At 46.3% G+C, this 22,644-nt stretch overlaps 1 protein-coding gene across 1 annotated transcript in view; it reads left to right on the top strand.

Annotated features, from left to right (window-relative positions):
* Positions 1-22,644, top strand: part of LOC112131855 (probable phospholipid-transporting ATPase IIA) — a 57,297-nt gene that overhangs the window by 5,436 nt on the left and 29,217 nt on the right. Inside the window, 4 exon segments of the mRNA XM_063722777.1 lie at positions 12,476-12,552; positions 14,318-14,478; positions 17,385-17,527; positions 18,554-18,666. Of these exon segments, the coding sequence (XP_063578847.1) occupies positions 12,476-12,552; positions 14,318-14,478; positions 17,385-17,527; positions 18,554-18,666 (494 nt within the window).

Below are 22,644 nucleotides of genomic sequence, written 5' to 3' on the forward strand. Positions count from 1 at the left end.
TGTCACCTAGGCTGGAGTACAGTGGCACAATCTTGGCTCACTGTAACCTCCGCCCCCCGGGTTCAAATGATTCTTGTGTCTCAGTCTCCCAAGTAGCTGGGATTATAGGCCCGCACCACCACGCTGGCTAATTTTTGTATTTTTAGTAGAGACGGGGTTTCACCATGTTGGCCAGGCTGGTTTCAAACTTCTGACCTCAAGTGATCCACCCATCTCAGCCTCCCTAAGTGCTGGGATTACAGATGTGAGCCACTGCATCTGGCCCATTGGTGTCTTTCAGTGCTGGGATGACAGTGATCAGGACTGCATGGGCTGAATATGACCCCCGATAGCAGTGGTTAACATCAGCGGCATGCAGCCCATGTGTCAGACCCTGTGCTGGGTGCTTATGTGTGTTACACACTGCACTTAACCCACCCTCCTAACGGCACCATGAGGGTAGATACTATTATTCGTATTATGCCCATTCTGCAGATGACGGAACTGAGGCTGAGTGAGGTTAAGTAACTTGCTCCAAGGTCACACAGCAGGTAAAAGGCAGAGTTGGAACTTGAACCTAGGCATTTTGCTCCAGAAACAGAACTTACTGTGTAGCCATCATTTTCTTACATTTTGTGATATTATTAACTTAATAGTATAATTAGTATTATAATTCTACTGCTGGTGACTTTCTGTCTTTACTATTAGAGGAATCAATTTTTTTTCCTCTCTTCAAACATAGTATTCTCCACTCCCCACCATCAAGCCATTTTCCTCTGCTGGTTGCTTCTCTCTTTCATTCATTCATTCATTCTTTCTTTCTTTTTTTTTTTTTTTTGAGACAGGGTCTCATTCTGTTGCCCAGGCTGGAGTGCAGGGGTGCAATCATGGCTCACTGCAGCCTCGAACTCCTGGGCTCAAGCAGTCCTCCTGTCTCAGCCTCCCAAACATTGGGACTACAAGTGCATGCCACCATGCCCAGCTAATTTCTAAATACTTTTTTAGAGATGGGAGTCTCACTCTTGCCCAGGCTGGTCTCAGACTCTCAGACTCAAGTGATCCTTCTGCTTCAGCCAAAATGCTGGGATCATGGGTGTAAACCACCTTGCCTTTTCCTTTTTTGTCGCTCTCTAGTACAGTAGTAGACGCTCGATTAGGATCCTGTGTGGCAAGGAGAGGGAATGAAGCAGCACAAACTATCCCTGGAGTACCATGTGTCACCATCCACATGTGCACTACTTAATACAAATAGGCAGAGGTGCACTCTCCCTTGAGGTTTTTTTTGCTACATTTCATTTCCACTGCCTGCCTTTATTTTCATCATACTTTGGTACGTCTCTCAGTCCCCCGATGACTAAAGAGCGAGAAATTCTGCATGGTCATGCCTGGGCCACGCCTGGGCACAGCCACCCAGGGCACGCAGCATGCGGACGGTCACATCCTGCCCCTCCTCACCACTTTCCACCCATGTCATCTGAACCAATTTTTTCCTGCTTTCAAGTAATTTATTAACAAATAATTAATTACTCTTTTTATTCTTTGATAATTTGACTGAAAAATAATTATCTCATTCAGTTTGAATTTCCTAGATTACCTGGCAGGTGGTCATATTTGCATCTGCCTGTTTTGTTTCTTTGTAAGTTATTAGTTGGCTTAAAAAAAAAAAAAAAAAAAAAAAAGAGTCTCTCTGTCGCCCAGGCTGGAGTGCAGTGGTACCATCTTGGCTCACTGCAACCTCCGCCTCCCAGGTTCAAGTGATTCTCCTGCCTCAGCCTCTCCAGTAGCTGGGATTACAGGTGTGTGCAACCACCCCTGGCTAATTTTTGTATTTTCAGTAAAGACGGGATTTCACCATGTTGGCCAGGCTGGTCTCGAACTCCTGACCTCATGTGATCCACCTGCCTCGGCCTCCCAGAGTGCTGGGGTTACGGGCATGAGCCACCGCACCCAGCCTACTGTTTTAATTTTGACTTAATTGCAAATATAGTTGAATGTCTTTCTACCTGTCAGCTAATTCTTAATATTCTGGTCTATCTACCTTCCTTTGTGGTTCTTCTTTTTCTCATTACTTTGTTAGAATGCTTTATAGAGGAAAGAATATCAAACTTTCACTTGTTGTGGGTTAGAAATATTTTTTCAGTTTTTTGTTTGTCTTTTGTGTTTGTGTTGGGCTTTATTTTCTTTTACCATATAGAAATTTAAAATTTTTTTATTGCCTACATTTTCTTTTTTTTTTAAATTATGCTTTAATTATAAGGGTACATGTGCACAACGTGCAGGTTTGTTACATATGTATACATGTGCTATGTTTGTGTGCTGCGCCCATTAACTCGTCATTTACATTAGGTATATCTCCTAATGCTATCCCTCCCACCTCCCCCACCCCACGACAGGCCCCGGTGTGTGATGTTCCCCATCCTGTGTCCAAGTGTTCTCACTGTTCAGTTCCCACCTATGAGTGAGAACGTGCGGTGTTTGGTTTTCTTTCCTTGCGATAGTTTGCTGAGAATGATGGTTTCCAGTTTCATCCATGTCCCTGCAAAGGATATGAACTCATCCTTTTTTATGGCTGCATAGTATTCTATGCATAGTATTTTATTCATTTGCTTGATCCAGTCTATCATTGATGGACATTTGGGTTGGTTCCAAGTCTTTGCTATTGTGAATAGTGCCGCAATAAACATACATGTGCATGTGTCTTTATAGCAGCATGATTTATAATCTTTTGGTATATACCCAGTAATGGGATGGCTGGGTCAAATGGTATTTCTAGTTCTAGATCCTGGAGGAATTACCACACTGTCTTCCACAATGGTTGAACTAGTTTACAGTCCCACCAACAGTGTAAAAGTGTTCCTATTTCTGCACATCCTCTCCGGCACCTGTTGTTTCCTGAGTTTTTAATGATCACCATTCTAACTGGTGTGAGATGGTATCTCATTGTGGTTGTGATTTGCATTTCTCTGATGGCCAGGGATGATGAGCATTTTTTTGTGTCTGTTTTTCTTTTCTTTTCTTTTTTCTTTTTCTTTTTTTTTTTTTTTGTTTTTTGTTTTTTGAGACTGAGTCTCGTTCTTGTTTCCCAGGCTGGAGTGCAGTGTTGTGATCTCGACTCACTGCAACCTCCACCTTCCCAGGTTCAAGTGATTCTCCTGCCTCAGCCTCCCGAGTAGCTGGGATTATAGGGGCCTGCCACCATGCCCAGCTAATTTTTTTGTATTTTTAGTAGAGTTGGGGTTTCATCATGTTGTCCAGGCTGGTCTCAAACTCCTGACCTCATGATCCACCCGCCTCAGTCTCTTAAAGTGCTAGGGATTACAGGCGTGTACCTATGTTTTCATGAAAACAGGATGACTGTTGGAAGGCCATATATATTTTATGTTTTGATTCACCCAGGAAACTTGCCTCTTCTTCTTCATGCTCCTGATAATCTTGACTTATATGTGTACCTAACCAACAGTGTGTTTGGCTTTCTAATTTTTGCCCATGTGATAGACATTGAACAAATTTTAGCATATTGATTTGCCTTTAGAAAAATTATTTGTGCAAACATCTTCCTTTAAGTTTACTATTTATTTGTTTTTTTTTTTTTAAATTTTTTTTTGGAGACAGAGTCTCGCTCAGTCGCCCAGGCTAGAGGGCAGTGGCACAATCTTGGCTCACTGCAAGCTCCGCCTCCTGGGTTCATGCCATTCTCCTTCCTCAGCCTCCCTAGTAGCTGGGACTACAGGCGCCCGCCACTACGCCCGGCTAATTTTTTTTGTATTTTTAGTAGAGACGGGGTTTCACCGTGTTAGCCAGGATGGTCTCGATCTCCTGACCTCGTGATCCACCTGTCTCAGCCTCCCAAAGTGCTGGGATTACAGGAGTGAGCCACCGCGCCCAGCCTGTATTTTCTTTTTTCTTTCTTTTTTTTTTTTTTTTGAGACAGAGTCTCGCTGTTTCACCCAGGCTGGAGTGCAGTGGCGCGATCTCGGCTCACTGCAAGCTCTGCCTCCCGGGTTCACGCCATTCTCCTGCCTTAGCCTCCCCAGTGGCTGGGACTACAGGCGCCCGCCACTGCGCCTGGCTAATTTTTTGTATTTTTAGTAGAGATGGAGTTTCACTGTGTTAGCCAGGATGGTCTCGATCTCCTGACCTCGTGATCCACCCGCCTCAGCCTCCCAAAGTGCTGGGATTACAGGCATGAGCCACCGCGCCTGGCCGTATTTTCTTAAATATATGTGTGAATGACCAGTTTGTGTCCTGTGCTGGTTTTTTCTGCTTATGAGTTGGTTTTTAAAAAATAATTTGTAAGAATTGTTTATGTCATAAGAATATTAATCTTTGTTGCCTTAATTGCAATGACTGTTTCACTTGATCTCATTTGTTTTTTGGAACTAAAGTTTGCAGTTTTTATCTAGTCAGACCTATTGATCTTTTTTCTTTTCAAGACTGGGTCTTGATCTGTCACCCAGGTTGTTGTGCAGAGACATGATCAGGGCTCACTGCAGCCTCGACCTTCTGGGTTCAAATGATTCTCCCACCTCAGCCTCCTGAGTAGCTGGGAGTATAGGCGCACCTCACCACGCCTGGCTAAGTTTTTGTATTTTTTGTAGAGATGGGGTTTTGCCATGTTGCCCAGGCTGGGATCTTTTGTTTCTTTATGGTTTCTGTTGTTTGTGTCATGCTAAGAAAATTTTCCCTGCTCTAAAATTATAAAAATATCCACTGACTCTTTTTGGAGTGTTTATATAGTCTTACATTAAAATACTTGCTTTAAGGAATAGAGTTAGGAGAACTAACTGGCATGGGAATATTACCTCAGGTCAGACTCCAGGCTCCAGACCCTTAGGCCCAGTCAGCGTTTCTGGCCCCGTGTGAACAAGCAGCCTTATGGGGAGTGAAAGTGTAAAACGAGGCTGGGTGCATTAGCTCACACCTGTAATCCTAGTACTTTGGGAGACCAAGGCAGGAGGATCGCTTGAGTCCAGGAGTTTGAGACCAGCCTAGGCAACATAGTGAAAACCCATCTCTACAAAAAATAAAAACATGGCCGGGTGCGGTGGCTCATGCCTGTAATCCCAGCACTTTGGGAGGCTGAGGCGGGTGGATCACAATGTCAGGAGATCGAGACCATCCTGGCTAACACAGTGAACCCCGTCTCTACTAAAAGTACAAAATAATAATAATAATAATAATAATAATAATAATAATCAGCTGGACGTGGTGGCGGGCACCTCTAATCCCAGCTACTCGGGAGGCTGAGGCAGGAGAATCGCTTGAATCTGGGAAGCGGAGGTTGCAGTGAGCTGAGATCGCGCCACTGCAGTCCATCCTGGGTGACAGAGCAAGATTCTGTCTCAAAAACAAACAAACAAACAAACATCCAGGTGTTGTGTTGTATGCCTTTGGTCCTAACTATACAGGAAGCTGAGGTGGGAAGATTGCTTGAGCTTGGAGGTCAAGGCTGCAGTCAGCTGTGATCACCAGTGTACTCCAGTTTGGGTGACAGAGAAAGACTCTATTTATTATTATTTTTTTTTTGAGAAAAAGTTTCGCTCTTGTCCCCCAGGCTGGAGTGCAATGGTGCAATCTCTGCTCATTGCAACCTCCGCCTCCTGGGTTCAAGCGATTCTCCTGCCTCAGCCTTCTGAGTAGCTGGGATTACAGGCGTGCACCACCACACCTGGCTAATTTTTTGTATTTTTAGTAAAGATGAGGTTTTACCATGTTGGTCAGGCTGGTCTTGAATGCGGTGACTCAGGCCTGTAATCCCAGCACTTTGGGAGGCCAATGCGGCTGGATCACCTGAGGTCAGGAGTTCGAGATTAGCCTGGCCAACGTGGTAAAACCCTGTCTCTACTAAAAATACAAAAAATTAGCCAGGTGTGGTGGTGCGTGCCTGTAATCTCAGTTACTCAGGAGGCTGAGGCAGGAGAATCACTTGAACCCGGGAGGCAGAAGTTGCAGTGAGCCAGGATTGCACCATTGCACCCCAAGCCTGGGCCACAAGAGGGAAACTCTGTCTCAAAAAAAAAAAAAAAAAAAAGATACAATGAAAAGCAACACACTTTAGAGCAGAGGACGTCTGTGTCAAATGCTTTTCTCTTTGAGTGGAATAAAGAGGCGTTAAAAGCAATGAGAACAAGATGAGGTTAAAGTTGTCATGTCCTGTTGCATCTGGCATAGGCAGGGCTGGAAATTCATGACTACCTGTCGTGTGCCCGTCTCCTTACTAGACAGCCACGTGAATAGGGTGTACTTCATTTTTTGTGGACAGTTCACCATTTCTTCTTCTTTTCTAAACCTTTTGTGGAAGGATAGTACATACACAGAAAATCCTAAACATAGTGCTTGGTGGATTTATTTTTTTTTCTTTCCAACTTTATTTTAGGTTTGGGGGTACATGTGCAGGTTTGTTACACGGGCAAATTGCATGCTGCGGGGGTTTAGTGTACAGATGATGTTGTCACCCGGGCAGTAAGCATAGTACGCAATAGGTAGTGTTTTCTGATCGTCACCCTCCTTCCACCCTGTGCTTGATGGATTTTAACACAGGCAACACATTTGTGTGACTAGCACCCAGATCAAGAAACAGGATATTATCACCCCCCACCCCCGAAAAAGCTCCCTCCACTCCCTTCTAGCTGCCCCACACCCGCCCAAGGGTAACCACCACCTTGGCTACTGAAAATGTTAGCGTTTCAGTAATAAATGCATTTTCATATGCCTGTTTGTTTTTCATTCTGGTGATTTTCTTCTCTCCTTCCTTCCTCCTTTTCATGCAGCAAGAGCACACCTGTTCGGTGCTGAGGTCCATTGCCGGTCCCAGTGCTATGGTAGTGCCTTAGGAGACAGATGCGTGTGCCTACAACATGGGATTTATAGTTTATTAGAAGTTTTGGATGGAGGCCGGGCACAGTGGCTCACGCCTGTAATCCCAGTACTTTGGGAGGCTGAGGCGAGTGGATCACTTGAGGTCAGGAGTTCGAGACCAGCCTGACCAACATGGTGAAACCCCATCTCTACTAAAAATACAAAAATGAGCTGGGTGTGGTAGCGCGCACCTGTAGTCCCAGCTACTTGGGAGGCTGAGGCAGGAGAATTGCTTGAACCTGGGAGGCGGAGGTTGCAATGAGCCGAAATTGCACCACTGCACTCCAGCCTGGGCGACAGAGTGAGACTCCTCAAAAAAAAAAAAAAAAAAAAAAAATTTAGGATGGGCTATAGAGGAAATGGGAGAGAGTTTTATGTATTTCCTCCAAAATCAGTAAAAAGGAAAACAGTTGAGCTGAGCTGCAAATGCAGAGAAATCTGAGGTGGAAGGAGCAATGTTGGAAGGGCTTGTCAGTCTTAGTCTCAGAGATGAGCAATGCTAATTAAGTCTTCACTTATCACTTACTTTTAATTGACAAAGTGTTTTGCTGCCATTCTCTTACTTTGGTCTCGTAACATTACATGAGGACATTTAATGGGATGAGGCACTGAGTCTCAGGTTAAGCAGCTTGTTCAAGGTCACATGCCTTGGAGAGGTCATCTCCTGGGAGGAGGAGAGTGGAAGGCATATTGGCATCTTGAAGAAGAAAGGTATTTCAGACAGTTCATGGGAGATGCCTTGTGGAGTTAAAGATACGTTTTCCCTTGTCTGAATTCCTCTCTGTGTGCTTGGTTATTTTAGTGGGGGGTGCGGTAGGGGAGGGAGAGCACAGCAGTGATCTGATGGCATTGCCTGCCCTGCCCCTTAGTGGGTGTATGATTTGGAGTCAGTATGAGCAGCTGGGCATTGACTGCTTCCTTAATTGGCCTCAGTTTCCCCTGCATCTCACTGAGTAGACATCTAATTGCCCTCTGATTCTAACATAAACACAAGCCATTTCCTTCTAGTTCTTAACGCAAGGAACAGCCAGCAAGAGTCATCTTAATTACGTGAGATTTCACTTCTGTGTTCCCTATAGGCTGTAACTCCTGCCTCTCGGTTAACAGGTCTGCTGTTATCTGTTGGAAGTTTAAAAAAAATAAAAAAGCTTGCCAGGCAGTGCTGAGGTCCGGCTGCATCAGCTGGCATTAATCTGTAGAAGATGTGGTTGCCATGGTAGCCAATGCAGGGCTGCAAGGCTGAGGCAGCACAAGAGTGATGGATAAGGGAAGGGATGGAGGAGGACCAGGGACTTGGCAGAGAAGGTGGCCTGGATGTTACAGAGCCCAGGTTGAGGAACAGCCACCTCTTAGAAGGTGAGAAGAACTGGTGCTCTAGCCCAGTTCTTGTCAAACTTTTAGTGGAGAGGAACCAGTTTGTTGGGTTTTCCCCCTAATGTGTAGAAGATCAATTTGTGGTCCTGCCTCTGTGCATGAGTAATAAGCAGCCACACTATGTGCACCTTGCCACAAGTTTTTTTTTTTTTTTTTTTTTTTTTTTGTAAGACAGAGTCTCACTCTGTCGCTCAGGCTGGAGTGCAGTGGTGCGATCTTGGTTCACTGCAACCTCCACCTCCTGGGTTCAAGCTGTTCTTCTGCGTCGGCCTCCCCAGTAGCTGGGATTACAGGCGCCCATCACCACGCCTGTATACTTTTTATATTTTTAGTGGAGATGGGATTTCACCATGTTGGCCAGGCTGGTCTCGAACTTCTGACCTCAAGTGATCCACCCGCCTCAGCCTCCCAAAGTGCTGGGAATACAGGCGTGAGACACCGTGCCCGGCCCACAACAGTTTGATGGTGCCTCCATGGTCTATACCCCATTTGATGAGATGACTGCTCTGATCACATGCTCGAATATTGCAGCAATATTTAATTGCTGTAAAAATTTCCAAACCCTGATTCTCGGGTTCAGCATTTATTTTGTTGTGGATGAGGAACAAAGGGGTCACAGAGTAGCCCTGACCTCTGGCAGCACCACACTGTTCCAGAGAGTCAGTTAGAACTCCGTGAAATGCCTGACCATGACCTCTTGGCCTTTTGGAGAAACCAGATGGACACTGGCTGGGAGAATGGAAAGGGCTGCGTGGCCTGCAGGCTGCAGAGGGTGGGAGTGAAAAGAACCTTGAGAGCAAGGAGGGGCTGCAGAGGTGACAGCAGGGGAAGGAGGGGATCAGAGGCCTGGGGGTGGATACTTTCGGGTCAACAGTTACAAATTGGGCAGAGGATTTAAAGGAGTGGATAGTGGCGGATGGGGACCATGGTGAGCTCAGAGCATGTGCCTGTCTAAGAGGTGGTTGTTCCTCAACACTCCCTGAGTGTAGCATGAGGAACGTGGACTCGGTGTCATCAGATCTTCCACCCTTCCAGGAAAAGCCAGAGATCTCTTTTTTTTAGAATTTTTTTTTCTTGACAGAGTCTCATTCTGTCACCCAGGCTGGAGTGCAGTGGCATGATCTCGGCTCACTGCAACCTCCACCTCCCGGGTTCAAGCAATTGTCCTGCCTCAGCCTCCCAAGTAGCTGGGATTACAGGCATGAGCCACCATGCCCGGCTGATTTTTATATTTTTAGTAGAGACGGTGTTTCGCCACGTTGGCCAGGCTGGTCTCAAACTCCTGACCTCAGGTGATCCGCCTGCCTCAGCCTCCCAAAGTGATGGGATTACAGGCATGAGCCACTGTGCCAGGCTTCATTTATTTTTTTATTTTTTTATTTTTTCTAGATAGGCAAGCTCCTGAATTTAAAAGTGGCCAGTTATTCAGAACCTTGAAAGCACCGTGCAGACCAAGCCAAGACACATCCGGTGTGTGCATCCTCTCCGGTTGGTGGTCTCACTGAGGATGAGGCTGGGGTTTGGATCTTGTGGAGGCAGAGCCTGTGTCCTGAGCACAAGAAGGCATGGGATGGGAAAGGCCATTTTCAGCAGCATTTGATGGCATCAAGTTTGGCTAGGCCAGGTGTGGGGGATACTCCCTTTGGGGTCCTCCTTGTTACTGGGGCCCTCTCTAACCCTGGGCTCTGGGGATTGAGGCTGAGCTGCATCTGCATAGAAGTGGATGCAGTGGTGGTGTGGTCATTCCAAGCTCCGCCCAGGCTCAGTTCCCACTGTCCAGCCATCTGCTGTGGTGACAGGGGCCTGAAGGGAGGGACTACCTGTGTTCACAGGAGCCTGCCATCTGCCAAGAAGCCACCGCAAGCTCTCCCTGGCCTGCCATCTGCCGGGAGCCTCCCTGGAAGGGAACTGCATTGTGCTGGAGAACATTGTTTGCCTGGCTGAGTGTGTTAGACCCTGGAAGGACTTCAGTGCCTCCTCCTAGGGCTCTTTGTCCAGGATGTGGTCCCAGCGCTGCGTTTGGGGGCGGGCTCTTTACCGCAGATGTGCTTCAGCCTCTTTGGATTTTTGTATCTCCTGTCAGTGGCATTCCTGAGAGTGAGAGGGAGAGAGCACAGAGAAGGAGGTGTTTTCTCTTTCCAGCAGAGACCAAATTGCTTGTATTCCTGGGATCTTCCCTGAGAGCTTGGCAGGGCTGGCTCCTTCGTGTTCCAAGTTACAGCTCAGATGACGTGAATGGAGACAGTACAAACTGCCTGCCCCCCACCACCCCCTGCCCCCGGCCCCGCTACCCGGTCCTGTCTGTTTCTCCGCTTGACTTGACTTTCAGCCTAGTGCTGCTCACTCCCTGTGATGCCGTGTTTCTTGGTTTCCTTCTTTATTCTCTATCTTTCCTGCTGTGTTGATTTTCTTGGCACACACTGAGAAGGGGAGAGAAGTGAAATTTTGACAGATACTGCCAAATTTCTCTCCAAAATAGATCACACCAGTCGGCCAGCAGTGTGTACCACAGGATTTGCTTTCTCTGCTATTGGCTAACCCTGGTTGTTCTCAGTTTTCTTAATTTTTGCCAATCTAATTGGGATAAAAATGGTTTATTTTGCATTTTTTGATTATTTACTAGATTGAGCATTTTCCTCTTGTTCACTGGCCATGTTTATTTCTTGAGTAAATTGTTGACTTTCGAAGGATTCATGCCTTTTCTTATTGTGTCTGGAGGATAGAAGGGGTGGGGGAGTTCTTAGGAAAGAGTTGTCCTTGGGACAGACATCCCCCAAATGGGCAAGTTAGACTGAACGGGATCAGACTTCACAGGAAGAATGTGCTCTAAAAAGAAGCATCTGTTTCCAAGTTTCCATAATAGTTAATGAAGGTAGGAATGTTCTAGGCACCTCTGGAAGCCTGTATGACCAGGGGCACAAACGGCAAGCCACCCCTTTCCCCAGTCTCCTTCCGTTAGAAGCTGCTGGGCCTCGTAGACCAGCATTTACCAGTACAAGTTTTGCGGTAAAAGGAGAAGGCTCTGGGTGTTCACTGTTCCATGAGGTAGCTACAAGCTCATGTGGCTATGAAATAGGGCTAGGGAGGGTAGGCGCTGTATTTAATTTAAATGTATTTAAACTTAAAGGGTTTTCAGTGGTTAGTGGCTGTTCTATTGGTCAGTATAGCCACAGATCATTGGTTTGGCCCTAATGTAAAAAACCTCTGATGTTCTCATAGTGTGGCTGTTGGGTCAGGCGAGGTGGCTCATGCCTGTAATCCAAGCACTTTGGGAGGCCAAGGTGGGAGGATCACTTGAATCCAGGAATTCAAGACCAGTCTGGGCAACATAGTGAGACCTCATTTCTACAAAAAACACAAAAATTAGCCAAGCATGGTGGCATGTGCCTGTGGTCCCAGCTACTTGGGAGGCCGAAGTGGGAGGATCGCTTGAGCCCAGGATGTTGAGGCTGCAGTGAGCTATTAATATGATTGTCCCACTGCACTCTAGCCTGGGCAACAGAGTAAGACCCTCTCTCAAAAAAAAAAAAAAATAAAGAGACTGGGTGTGGTGGCTCATGCCTGTAATCCCAGAACTTTGGGAGGCTGAGGCAGATGGATCAGTTGAAGTCAGGAGTTCAAGACCAGCCTGGCCAATATGGTGAAACCCCATCTGAACTAAAAATACAAAAATTGAGGCTGGGCGCAGTGGCTCATGCCTGTAATCCCAGCACTTTGGGAGGCCGAGGCGGATGGATCAGTTGAAGTCAGGAGTTCAAAACCAGCCTGGCCAACATGGTGAAACCCTGTCTCTACTTAAAATACAAAAATCAGCCGGGTATGGTGGCAGGTGCCTGTAATCCAAGCTACTCGGGAAGCTGAGGCAGGAGAATTGCTTGAAGCCAGGAGGTAGAGGTTGCAGTAAGCCGAGATCGTGCCATTGCACTCCAGTCTGGGCAACAAGAGTAAAACTCCATCTCAAAACGAAACAAAACCAAAAGTTAGCCAGGCATGGTGGTGCACGCCTGTAATCCCAGTTATTCAGGAGGCTAAGGCAGGAGAATCGCTTGAACCTGGTGGGAGGCTTTCAGTGAGCCTGTGTTGTGCCACTGCACTCCAGACTCCAGCCTGGGCAACAGAGCGAGACTCTGTCTCAAAAAAAAAAAGAAAAAGAAAAAGAAAAAAAAGAACTGAGTCTCTCAAGAAGATCAGACTCTTCTATTTGCAAGCCTGCCTGTCTGTATTAATATTTCTTTTCTTTTCTTTTTTTTTTTTTCCATTTTAGGTACTGTTGTGGGTGTTGTTCTTTACACTGGCAGAGAACTCCGGAGTGTCATGAATACCTCAAATCCCCAAAGTAAGGTGTGTACGAGGTCATGGGGTACATTGACCGGCTGTGGGCTGGTTGGTTCTGGTGGGTGAGTGACGAGATATTAAAATAGGAACACCTAAGAGTGATATTTATACAGACATCCTATCTTTTTATGCATATGCATGTGTGTGTGTGTATACAATAAATACATATACATACACATATGTAATACAGTACATAAATACGTAGTCACATGTTTGTGGATACATGACATTTTTTGTGCCTTTTTTTTTTCTTTTTTTTTTTGAGACAGGGTCTTGCTTTGTTGCTCAGGCAGGAATACAGTGGCTTGATTTTGGCTCACTGTAACCTCTGCCTCCCGGGCTCAAGCAATCCTCCCAATTCCACCTCCTGAGTAGCTGGGACTATAGGCACATACCACCATGCCTGGCTAATTTTTGTATTTTTATTAGAGATGGGGTTTCACCATGTTGGCCAGGCTGGTCTCAAGCTCCAGACATCAAGTGTTCCTCCCTCCTCGGCCTCCCAAAGTGCTGGGATTACAGGCATGAGCCATGGCGCCCAGCATTTTTTGTGCTTTTAGGTTCAACTATGGAGCACGTACCATTTGCACGCCTTGTGTTTCACCCTTCACATGCATCTCATTTCATCCTCATAACAGCCCTGTGAGTGCAGTGCTTCCTTTATCCATGAGAAATGGCTTCAGGAAGCACTGTGCCCTGTCCAGGCTACACAGTGAGGACGGGGCAGGCCCATGTGATTCAAACTGTGACCCGCTGTCCCAGCTTACCCCTCCTCCAATTTTTAAGAGTCAGAACGTTACAGAATAATGTCTTTTGTCAGTAGCAGGAAAGAATGCTGTGTCTCCTAAACTTCAGTCGTGGTCGCTCCACCATTAGACGTTATAGCCATCATTACAACTATAAAATTGTTTGTTTAATGTTTTAGCCTTATCCTGGGGCATATTTCTATGAAGTTATGGATATGATTTGCTACTTTTTAAAAGACTACACATGAAAATAAATGTATTATTATTAAAATAATAATGTCCAGGGCTGGGCACGGTGGCTCACACCTGTAATCTCAGCACTTTGGGAGGCCGAGGCAGGTGGATCACCTGAGGCCAGGAATTGAGACCAGCCTGGCCAACATGGTGAAACCCCGTCTCTACTAAAAATACAAAAATTAGCTGGGTGTGGTGGCAGGCGCCATAATCCCAGCTTATCAGGAGGCTGAGGTAGGAGAATCGCTCGAACCCAGGAGGTGTGAGCCAAGATTGTGCCCTTGCACTCCAGCCTGGGTGACAAAGCGAGACTCCATCTCTAAATAAATAAATAATAAAATAATGTCCATTAATGCACCACCTAAAAATCAGGTGCCACCACTGGTGTGCGCCCCAGACTTTCAGGCACTACCGAGTTGGTGTCGGGTAGGGTGCTAAGAGTTTAGGATCTGAGTCATTTTACAAGGCCAGGGGCACTCTGCAGGGTGGTGGAGGCTATGCAGTGCACAACCCAGCCAGCACAGCGGTAACTCGCTGATACATTTCCAAGTGTAAATCTTCTTTAGTTGTAAACATTTTTTTGAATTTTCAGAATTCTTTGAGTTCCCTTGGATGCCTGTTATGAACTCCAGCCCATGGAAGCACAGTGTTCTTAGACCAAAGATATGAGGATCGATGGATCCCACTGTCCTACCTGGGGTAGAGGTGTTTGCAGGGGAAGGAGCAGCTCTCCGGCAAGCTGTGAGTTGCACCAGCTAATCTCAAGCCCTGGTTTGTGCTTTGTCCCACAGATCGGCCTGTTCGACTTGGAAGTGAACTGCCTCACCAAGATCCTCTTTGGTGCCCTGGTGGTGGTCTCGCTGGTCATGGTTGCCCTTCAGCACTTTGCAGGTCGTTGGTACCTGCAGATCATCCGCTTCCTCCTCTTGTTTTCCAACATCATCCCCATTAGGTAAGCAGGCGACGAGCTTGAGTTTGGCCGCTGTGACTCCTTCTTCTCTTTACTCATTCAAAGATGATGGTTCTGTGGCTTTTATTATTATTATTCTTTTTTGAGATGGAGTTTTGCTCTTGTCGCCCAGGCTGGAGGGCAGTGGCGCGATCTTGGCTCACTGCAACCTCCACCTCTCAGGTTCAAGTGATTCTCCTGTCTCAGCCTCCTAAGTAGCTGGGATTACAGGCATGTACCACCACGCCTGGCTAATTTTTGTATTTTTAGTAGAGATGGGGTTTCACCACGTTCGCCAGGTTTGTCTTGAACTCCTGACCTCAGGTGATCTGCCTGACTCGGCCTCCCAAGGTACTGGGATTGTAGGTGTGAGCCACCGCGCCCATCGGCTTTTAGAAGGAGCAGATCTGTTTGTAGAGTGAGGACCAAGAGCAATCAGAGTCAGGAGTGTGAACCACACTGAGTCTCTAGCACCAGAAGATCACATTCCTCCACAAGCCATCCTTTCTTGAATCAGAGATCTTTCCTTGCCTTGTCTCCCTATGCTAGGGATGCCATTTAGATCTCCTGTCATCAGCCAGCTCTGCAAGGTTGATAGTGGCTGTCGGGACTGCTGTGTTGAGAAGGATTCTGAGCCTGCATCTGGGCTCAAAGGGAAATGGTGTTGTGATTGACAGCAGTGTCTGCTGTAGGTGTGCAATGAAAGCTTGGTGGCACATGCCAATCATTTGCCTCCCTGATTTGGAGGTTGAATAAATGGTTATTTATTTATTTTTGAGATGCAGTCTCGCTCTGTCCCCCAGGCTGGAGTGCAGTGGTGCGATCTCAGCTCACTGCAGCCTATACACCCTGGGTTCAAGTGATTCTTCTGCCTCAGCCTCCCGAGTAGCTGGAATTACAGGCTTCTGCCACCACGCCTGGCTAATTTTTGTATTTTTAGTAGAGTTGGGGTTTCACCATGTTGGCCAGGCTGGTCTGGAACTCCTGACCTCAAGTGATCCACCCGCCTCAGCCTCCCAAAGTGCTGGGGTTACAGGTGTGAGCTACTGCGCCTGGCCTGGTTTTTTAAAGTGATATAAATAATAGATTTTCATAGTAGAAAAAAATGAAAGCCCATATTAGCAAAAGAATAAAATATAAATCACCTCTGCTCTCACTACCAAGGGATAATCATTGTTAATACTTTGGGATATGCTTTTTTCTAGAGTGCTTTTGATTTTAGAAAAAGGGGAGTTTGGTCTACTAAAATCTGCCTTTACAAAAAAATTGGAGCAGTGTGTTTTGAATAACTTTTCACATCACTTGTATGTGTGTCCCATCATTTTTTAGAGCTTCTCTGTGATGTGGGTTAGCAGTCTACTTTTCCCCATATTGTTCTGTTTGCTTCTACTTTTTCCCCATAATAATTAGTAAATATTAAACTACATATTTTTTTCCCTGAAACTTTCAGTGCTTATACTCTCTCTTATACTTGACATATTATCTTATATTTTGTCTTGCTATTTTGCATATTTAGATCATCTTGGTGAGAATTTGTGTTTTTCTGGGGACAGAGATTGTCGTTTTGTGTAAGATAGTGTGACAAGGACAGGGGGATTGTGCCCAAGTCAGCATGCTCTGGATAGTGGATTCAGAGGATAAATACCTCCACTTTAGTGACTTGACTGCTAGCAAAACAAGTATTCGATCTAAGTGACCTGGTAGCCTTCAAAGTTCTACCTGTAACATGATAAAAAATTGGTGAGTCGACTCTTCATTTGTCCCAGGGCTAGCCAGTAAAATGGCAAGCAATTTGATTAGTTTATAGGATGTTGAATTAATGTGAAGACTTCTGTTTACTTTGTGCAATAAAATTAAAGTTCAAAATGAATATAATACATACAATGGAATACTCTTCAGCCTTCAAAAAGAAGGAAATTCTAATGCACCTTACAGTGTGGGTGAACCTTGAGAACTTTATGCTAAGCAAAATAAGCCAGAAAAATAAGCCCCCCAAAAAGTCAGAAAAAGTGTATGATTCAACTTACATGCAGTGTCTAAGGTAGTTAAATTCTGGCCAGGCACGGTGGCTCACGTCTGTAATCCCAGCACTTTGGGAGGCCAAGACGGGTGGATCGCTTGAGCCCAGGAGTTTGAGACCAGCCTGGGCTACATGGTGAAACCCCATCTCTACTAAAAATACAAAAAATTAGCCGGGCATGGTGGCACATACCTGTAATCCCATCTACTCTGGAGGCTGAGGTGTGAGAATCGCTTGAACCCAGGAGGCAAAGGTTGTGGTGAGCTGAAAAAGCACCACTGCACTCCAGCCTGAACAACAGAGTGAGACTTTGTCTCAAAAAAAAAAAAAAAAAAAAAAAGTAGTCAAATTCATAGAAATGTAAGTAGAGTGCTGGTTGCCAGGGGCTGCCAGGGCTAGGGTTGGTGAGGGATGGGGAGTTATTGTTGAATGGGTGTGGAATTTCAGTTTGGGAAGATGAAAGAATTACGGAGGTAGATGATGCTGATGGCTGATAACAATGTGAATGTACTCAGTACTATAGAATGGTAAATTTCCTGTTATGTATATTTTACCGCAATTAAAAAAATGAATATAGCATCAAAAATATATTAGCTTAAGGGATCAGTAATTTTTCTAAAAGGTGAGATGGAAACCACTACCCTCTCTGTATTTTAAGTGACTTCAGTCCATAACATGAGCTTTGTGACAATAATGGATTTGTTCCGTGTGTGACTTGATGGTGGTGCTGGCTCTTGCTGAGTCTGTGCGTTCAGCTCCAGCAGTGTGCTTCTGCAGGCAGTGAGTCCGGATGCGATGGCACAAATGTGTTTACAGTCCATGTTTTTATAAAGATACAAGGAGCCTTACATCTTTCCTGTTAACCTGTTTGCTCTGGTTTTGTGACTAGTTTGCGCGTGAACCTGGACATGGGCAAGATCGTGTACAGCTGGGTGATTCGAAGGGACTCGAAAATCCCCGGGACCATGGTTCGCTCCAGCACGATTCCCGAGCAGCTGGGCAGGATTTCGTACTTACTCACAGACAAGACAGGTGAGCTGCTTTCTGGGACCTACACAGGATTCCCGGTGAGAGAAGATGCCTGAGGGCTTTGGCTGAAACTCTTGGGCTCTCGCTGGACATATGAGAGATGTGTGTTGCTGCTATTTTATTCTCTTCATCTTTTGATGAAGATTCTTTGGTGATGAAGATGATGATAACAGCAGCAAACCCTTACTGAGGGTGAATTATGTGCAGAATACAATTCTGGGGAGTTTCAGTGCGGTCATTCCTTCAGTCCTCACCCGAACCTTGTGAGTTAGGTAGTGTTTCTGTCCCCCTTCCACAGATGAGGAAATGTGGCCCAGAGAGGGTAAGTGACTTGTCATGGGCTCACAGTAGCCAAAGCAAGCTTTAACTCAGGCAGTCAGGCCTGATCTCTGACCACACCCTGATACTGCTACACAGCTTAATGCCTGTCCAGGCATTAGGCTATCAGAGTGGTGAAGAGCAAGGATTGGGAGGGGGAAGATCTAGTTTAAGCCTTATCTCTACCACTTAATGTCCATGGGGTAGAAGGGAAGATAATGCAAAGATCCTTGGCGGCTCACCAAATCAGAGAAAAATGAGGTTCTGGAAGGAGAGCAACCAGGAAAGTTCTGGACAAGTCAGCATTAGGACCCTCCAGGTGCTCTCTGCAGGGCTCTGCCATTAGGGATGTATCTTTCTACTCAAGGGTCAGAATCCTTCAAGATAGAATCTGATTGCTCTAGTGTATGTCATTTGTCACCCTCTTGGCCAACGGAATGGGCCAGGCCCCTGATTGACAGTCCTCTTGGGCCACCTTAGGGAATGGGCATGGTGTGGTTAATTTCCCCTGGGAAAGCTAGGAAGCCATTTTCAAAAGGGGAATGGGATTCTAGGCAGTCAAAACACTGCAGGTGTCTACCCCAGCAGGGACAGTACTGACTGCAGTGTGTGACATACAGCAAACTCTCCAAAGACGGCAACTGTCATTACTGTTAATAGTAACAGACATCCTGAGAGACAGGCCGGCCACTCATTTGTCTCACGTTTTAGGCACTCTTACCCAGAGCGAGATGATTTTCAAACGGCTCCATCTTGGAACAGTAGCCTATGGCCTCGACTCAATGGATGAAGTACAAAGCCACATCTTCAGCATTTACACCCAGGTAAAGCCTTCCGTTTCAACACCCAAAACAATTCCTTGACATTTTTTTTAACAGCTATATTGAGATATAATTCACAATACCGTACAATTCACCCTTTCAAGAGTACAATTCATTGTTTTTTTTTAAAGCATATTCAGAGTTGAGCAACTGTCACTGCAATCGATTTTATGTTTACCCCAAAAAGAAGCCCTCTACCCATCAGCAGTCACTCCCCACTACCTACCTTCTATACCCATGACATCCACACTTCCTTTACACTTTGAATAAAATTGCAGTTGGGGTCCTTCCCCATCTTCCTCATCTTCAGTGCTAATCTGCTCCTCTGAAGTGCTGATGGACATTAGGAAAAACCTGTGAGAAAATTATATGCCCAATAAACAGAACCAGAAGGAACCTGCTGGTTGATTATACTTCAAGTTTACAACCATGTTGATGTTTTCCCTTTCCCTGGCTATGAGCCGGAGCACCAATAACAAATGGTCTGCTTATGAAATAATCATGACGTTATTGATTACCTTTAGTTTCTCATCTACATTCAACTCAACAATCATGAAGAAGAAATTAGTTCATCAGAGATGACTTGCAGTTTATCTGTTCCTACCTTTATTTTTCCTACCAAGTTTCCCAAAACCAGTCACTTTTCAGAGAAAGTATTACTGGCAAATAGCCTAATATTCCTAAAGTGTTAGACTTGTGGGTCCCCATCTTGGCTGTGTGTCAGAATTGCTGGTGGTGTTTCAAAACAAAACAGAACAAAAACGAGACATTTATTTGGGCTTGATACCCTGGAGATTCTTACTCATTAAGACTTAGGGCAGGGCGTGGCTTTGGGTTTTAAAAGTAAGACAAACACACCCCTTGCTAATTCTGAGGCACATCCAAGGCTGAGCCAGACTGCATTAGACCAGCTCCATGTTGCAGCACTTGTTTGGTGATAACAAGAGAATAAGGAGGTCATATTTTGCTTAAATTCGTCGAAATAGAGAACATTCCCATAGTCAGAAGACCAGTAAGAAATATGAATGAATTATCTCTGTATACAGGTTAAAGGCAGAATCCCTGAATACTTCTTGATACGGTCATAATTGACATTTAATTTTCTGGAACATTAGTCAGTGGGCTGGATTTCCAGGCTGTCTCCTGAAAATGGCAGAACAGGGGACAGTGTGACAGTGGGAGTGGATGTTAAGTTAGAACAGCTGACTTGACACAGTTCTTGTCATCATCTACAACCAGCAACAAAGCCCTTGTTGCTGTTCCAGGCTCCATGGGGAAGCGTCATGGCTGGTCTCCAGATGGATCCATGGACCTTTTTCAAAGATGTACGTTAGCACCATTAAGAAATCACGAGGAGCTTCCCTGAACGGGGAGGATGTGCCGCACAGCCCCCGTTTCCTTTCTGTGTCTTTGACCGTCTTCCTCTGCGTGGTGATTTGGGGTTGGTGTCTCTGGGGCTCGGTGCTGGACTCTTGTAAAGTTGCTCCCGGATGGCCCCTCACCCTGCTTCCATCGCTCTGTGGATGCTGATGGCTCTGTCTCCATCTCCATCTCTAGGCCTGACCTGGAGCTTTGGATTATAATGTAGCCGAATGTTTGGCATTGCTGCATGTGGCTCATAAGGATGCCGTACCTGGGACCCCTCCTGACTTTCTTCCCTCATCTCCTAAACTTATTCTCTCCCAGGGCTCCTTGTCTCAGTGCACACCACGCCCTCCATCCTGGTACCCTCGTCACCCCAGCTGACAGCCACTGCCCCTTCTCCAGTACCTGCTCCCACCCAATCACTAGATCACCCCTTCGGCCTTTTTTTTTTTCTTCTCCCTTTCTTCCCTTCCTTCCCTTCCCCTCCCTTCCCTCCCCCAGCCCCTCCCCCCTCCCCTCCCCTCCCCTCCCATCCTCTCCCCTCCCCTCCGCTCCCCACCTCCCTTCCTTCTTTTGTAACAGGGTCTCGCTCTGTCACCCAGGCTGGAGTGCAGTGGTGCAATCATAACTCACTGCAGCCTCAAACTTCTGGGCTCAAGCGATCCTCCCATCTCAGCCTCCCAAGTAGCTGGGACTACAAGTGTGTACTGGGTATGCACCATCACACCTGGCTAATTTGGTTTATTTTTTATAGAGACAAGGTCTCACTGTGTTGCCCAGGCTGGACTTTAACTCCTGGGCTCAAGTGATCCCCTCACCTCCCAAAGGCTTCCCAAAGTGTTGGGATTACAGGCATGAGCCACTGCACCCAGCCACCTTTGGCCTTTCGTCTTCATCCCTTCTTATTCACTCAGCAAGGTGACCCCCTCCCTCGCCTGTCTGCCGTGACCCCCTGCACAGGAAAGCTGCCCAGCTTTCCTTCTTGCCCTCTTCTCAGGAGCCTCTCCATACCATCAGCTCCGTGGTGGAGTCTGAGACTTCCAGTGGGGTCTAGCCTTGGTCTTCATCCCCTCCCCTTTCCCGCAGTTCAGCCTTCCAGGCAGGGTGAGCTGCCTCATTTCTGTGTCTTAAATTAGACCCTTCCCTTGGAGCCACCAACCCCAAATGCCCACCAGGCTCCTTCTTGGGGGGCTCATTGATTGGATTGTCATGCATATCAGCACCCAGCTGCATGCCTGTATAGCCCCCAGCCCCCTTTCGGCTGCGCTGACTCTTGATGGTTATATTAGACAGCTTCACAGGTGGCGGTGTGTGCATCTGGTGGGAGTTACACCCATGCCATGTTGCTGGTATTTTTAAGAGCTCCTGGTGTTTACAGAAGCCGTCCCATCTCAGGATATTTGTGTATTTTAGCTTTTATGGTTCATTTTTGGCTTAGCACAGATAACACTCTGTAAAGTGTTGGAATTCAGAAAACCACACTTCTTACCGTGAACCCCACCTCATACTCCTTCCTTAGGGGAAGCTCATAAATCAATTTGCCCATTCCGGCCTTGAGTCTCACATAGCTGTGTGTTGTGGGGTTAGGGTTAGCTGTGCGAGGCTGGGGTGAGCTCAGAATTCCAGTACAGATCTACCCAAGTGAGGCTGTGTGCATCTTTCTCTCGTGATGTCTAAAAATCCTGGCATAAGCACAGGAACACGTGTGTGATGGGACATATGGAAGCTTTTGCATGCTTTTTTAAACCCAGTTTTATTGAGGGATGATTTACATACCTGAAAGTTCAGCCATGTTGAATACACAGTGTGGTGACTTTTAGTAAATTTACAGCTGTGGAACCATCCCAAATATCTGATCTTAGAATATGCCCACCACCCCTGCTCCCATTGCAGTCACTCCTCCCAACTTAGAGCTTCGTAAGGGGTTCTCATACCAGTGGTTCTTTCTTCTTTTTCTTTCTTTCTTTCTTTTTTTTTTGAGACACAGTCTTACTCTGTTGTCCAGGCTGAGGTGCAGGGGTGCGATCTTGGCTCACTGCAACCTCCACCTCCCGGGTTCAAGCAATTCTCTGCCTCAGCCTTTCTAGTAGCTGGGATTACAGGCACCTGCCACCATGCCCGGCTAATTTTTGTATTTTAGTAGAGACAGGGTTTCACCATGTTGGCCTGGCTGGTCTCAAACTCCTGACCTCAGGTGATCCGTCCGCCTTGGCTTCTCAAAGTGCTGGGATTACAGACGTGAGTCACCATGCCCGGCCCAGTGTTTCTTAAAGTACAGCCTTTGGAACCCCTGGGCTAGATCACTTGGGCCAGGGTCAGGAGCACAAGGAGTGGTGCCCAGACCTGCAGTTTTAACAGGTGAACCAGGTGTTTCCAGAGTACAGTAGTGTTGGAGAACAGCTGCTGTGAAACTGAGCTTCATCCCTGTTCAGAGCATGGGTATCTAAACCTGTGGACTCCAAGGAAGAGTTTGCAAGATGACCCACTGGGGTACAGGAAGCACCTCTTTATATTTCAGTTTCATCTCCAAAATTAATGCAAAATTAAAATCTTACTAATACTATTGAGGTTGACCCAGGGGCCCTCACTCCATGTATCAGACAGGTACTTGTCAGG

Source organism: Pongo abelii, chromosome 23, assembly GCF_028885655.2.
Source record: "Pongo abelii isolate AG06213 chromosome 23, NHGRI_mPonAbe1-v2.0_pri, whole genome shotgun sequence".
In the NCBI taxonomy this organism is placed as follows: Eukaryota; Metazoa; Chordata; class Mammalia; order Primates; family Hominidae; genus Pongo; species Pongo abelii.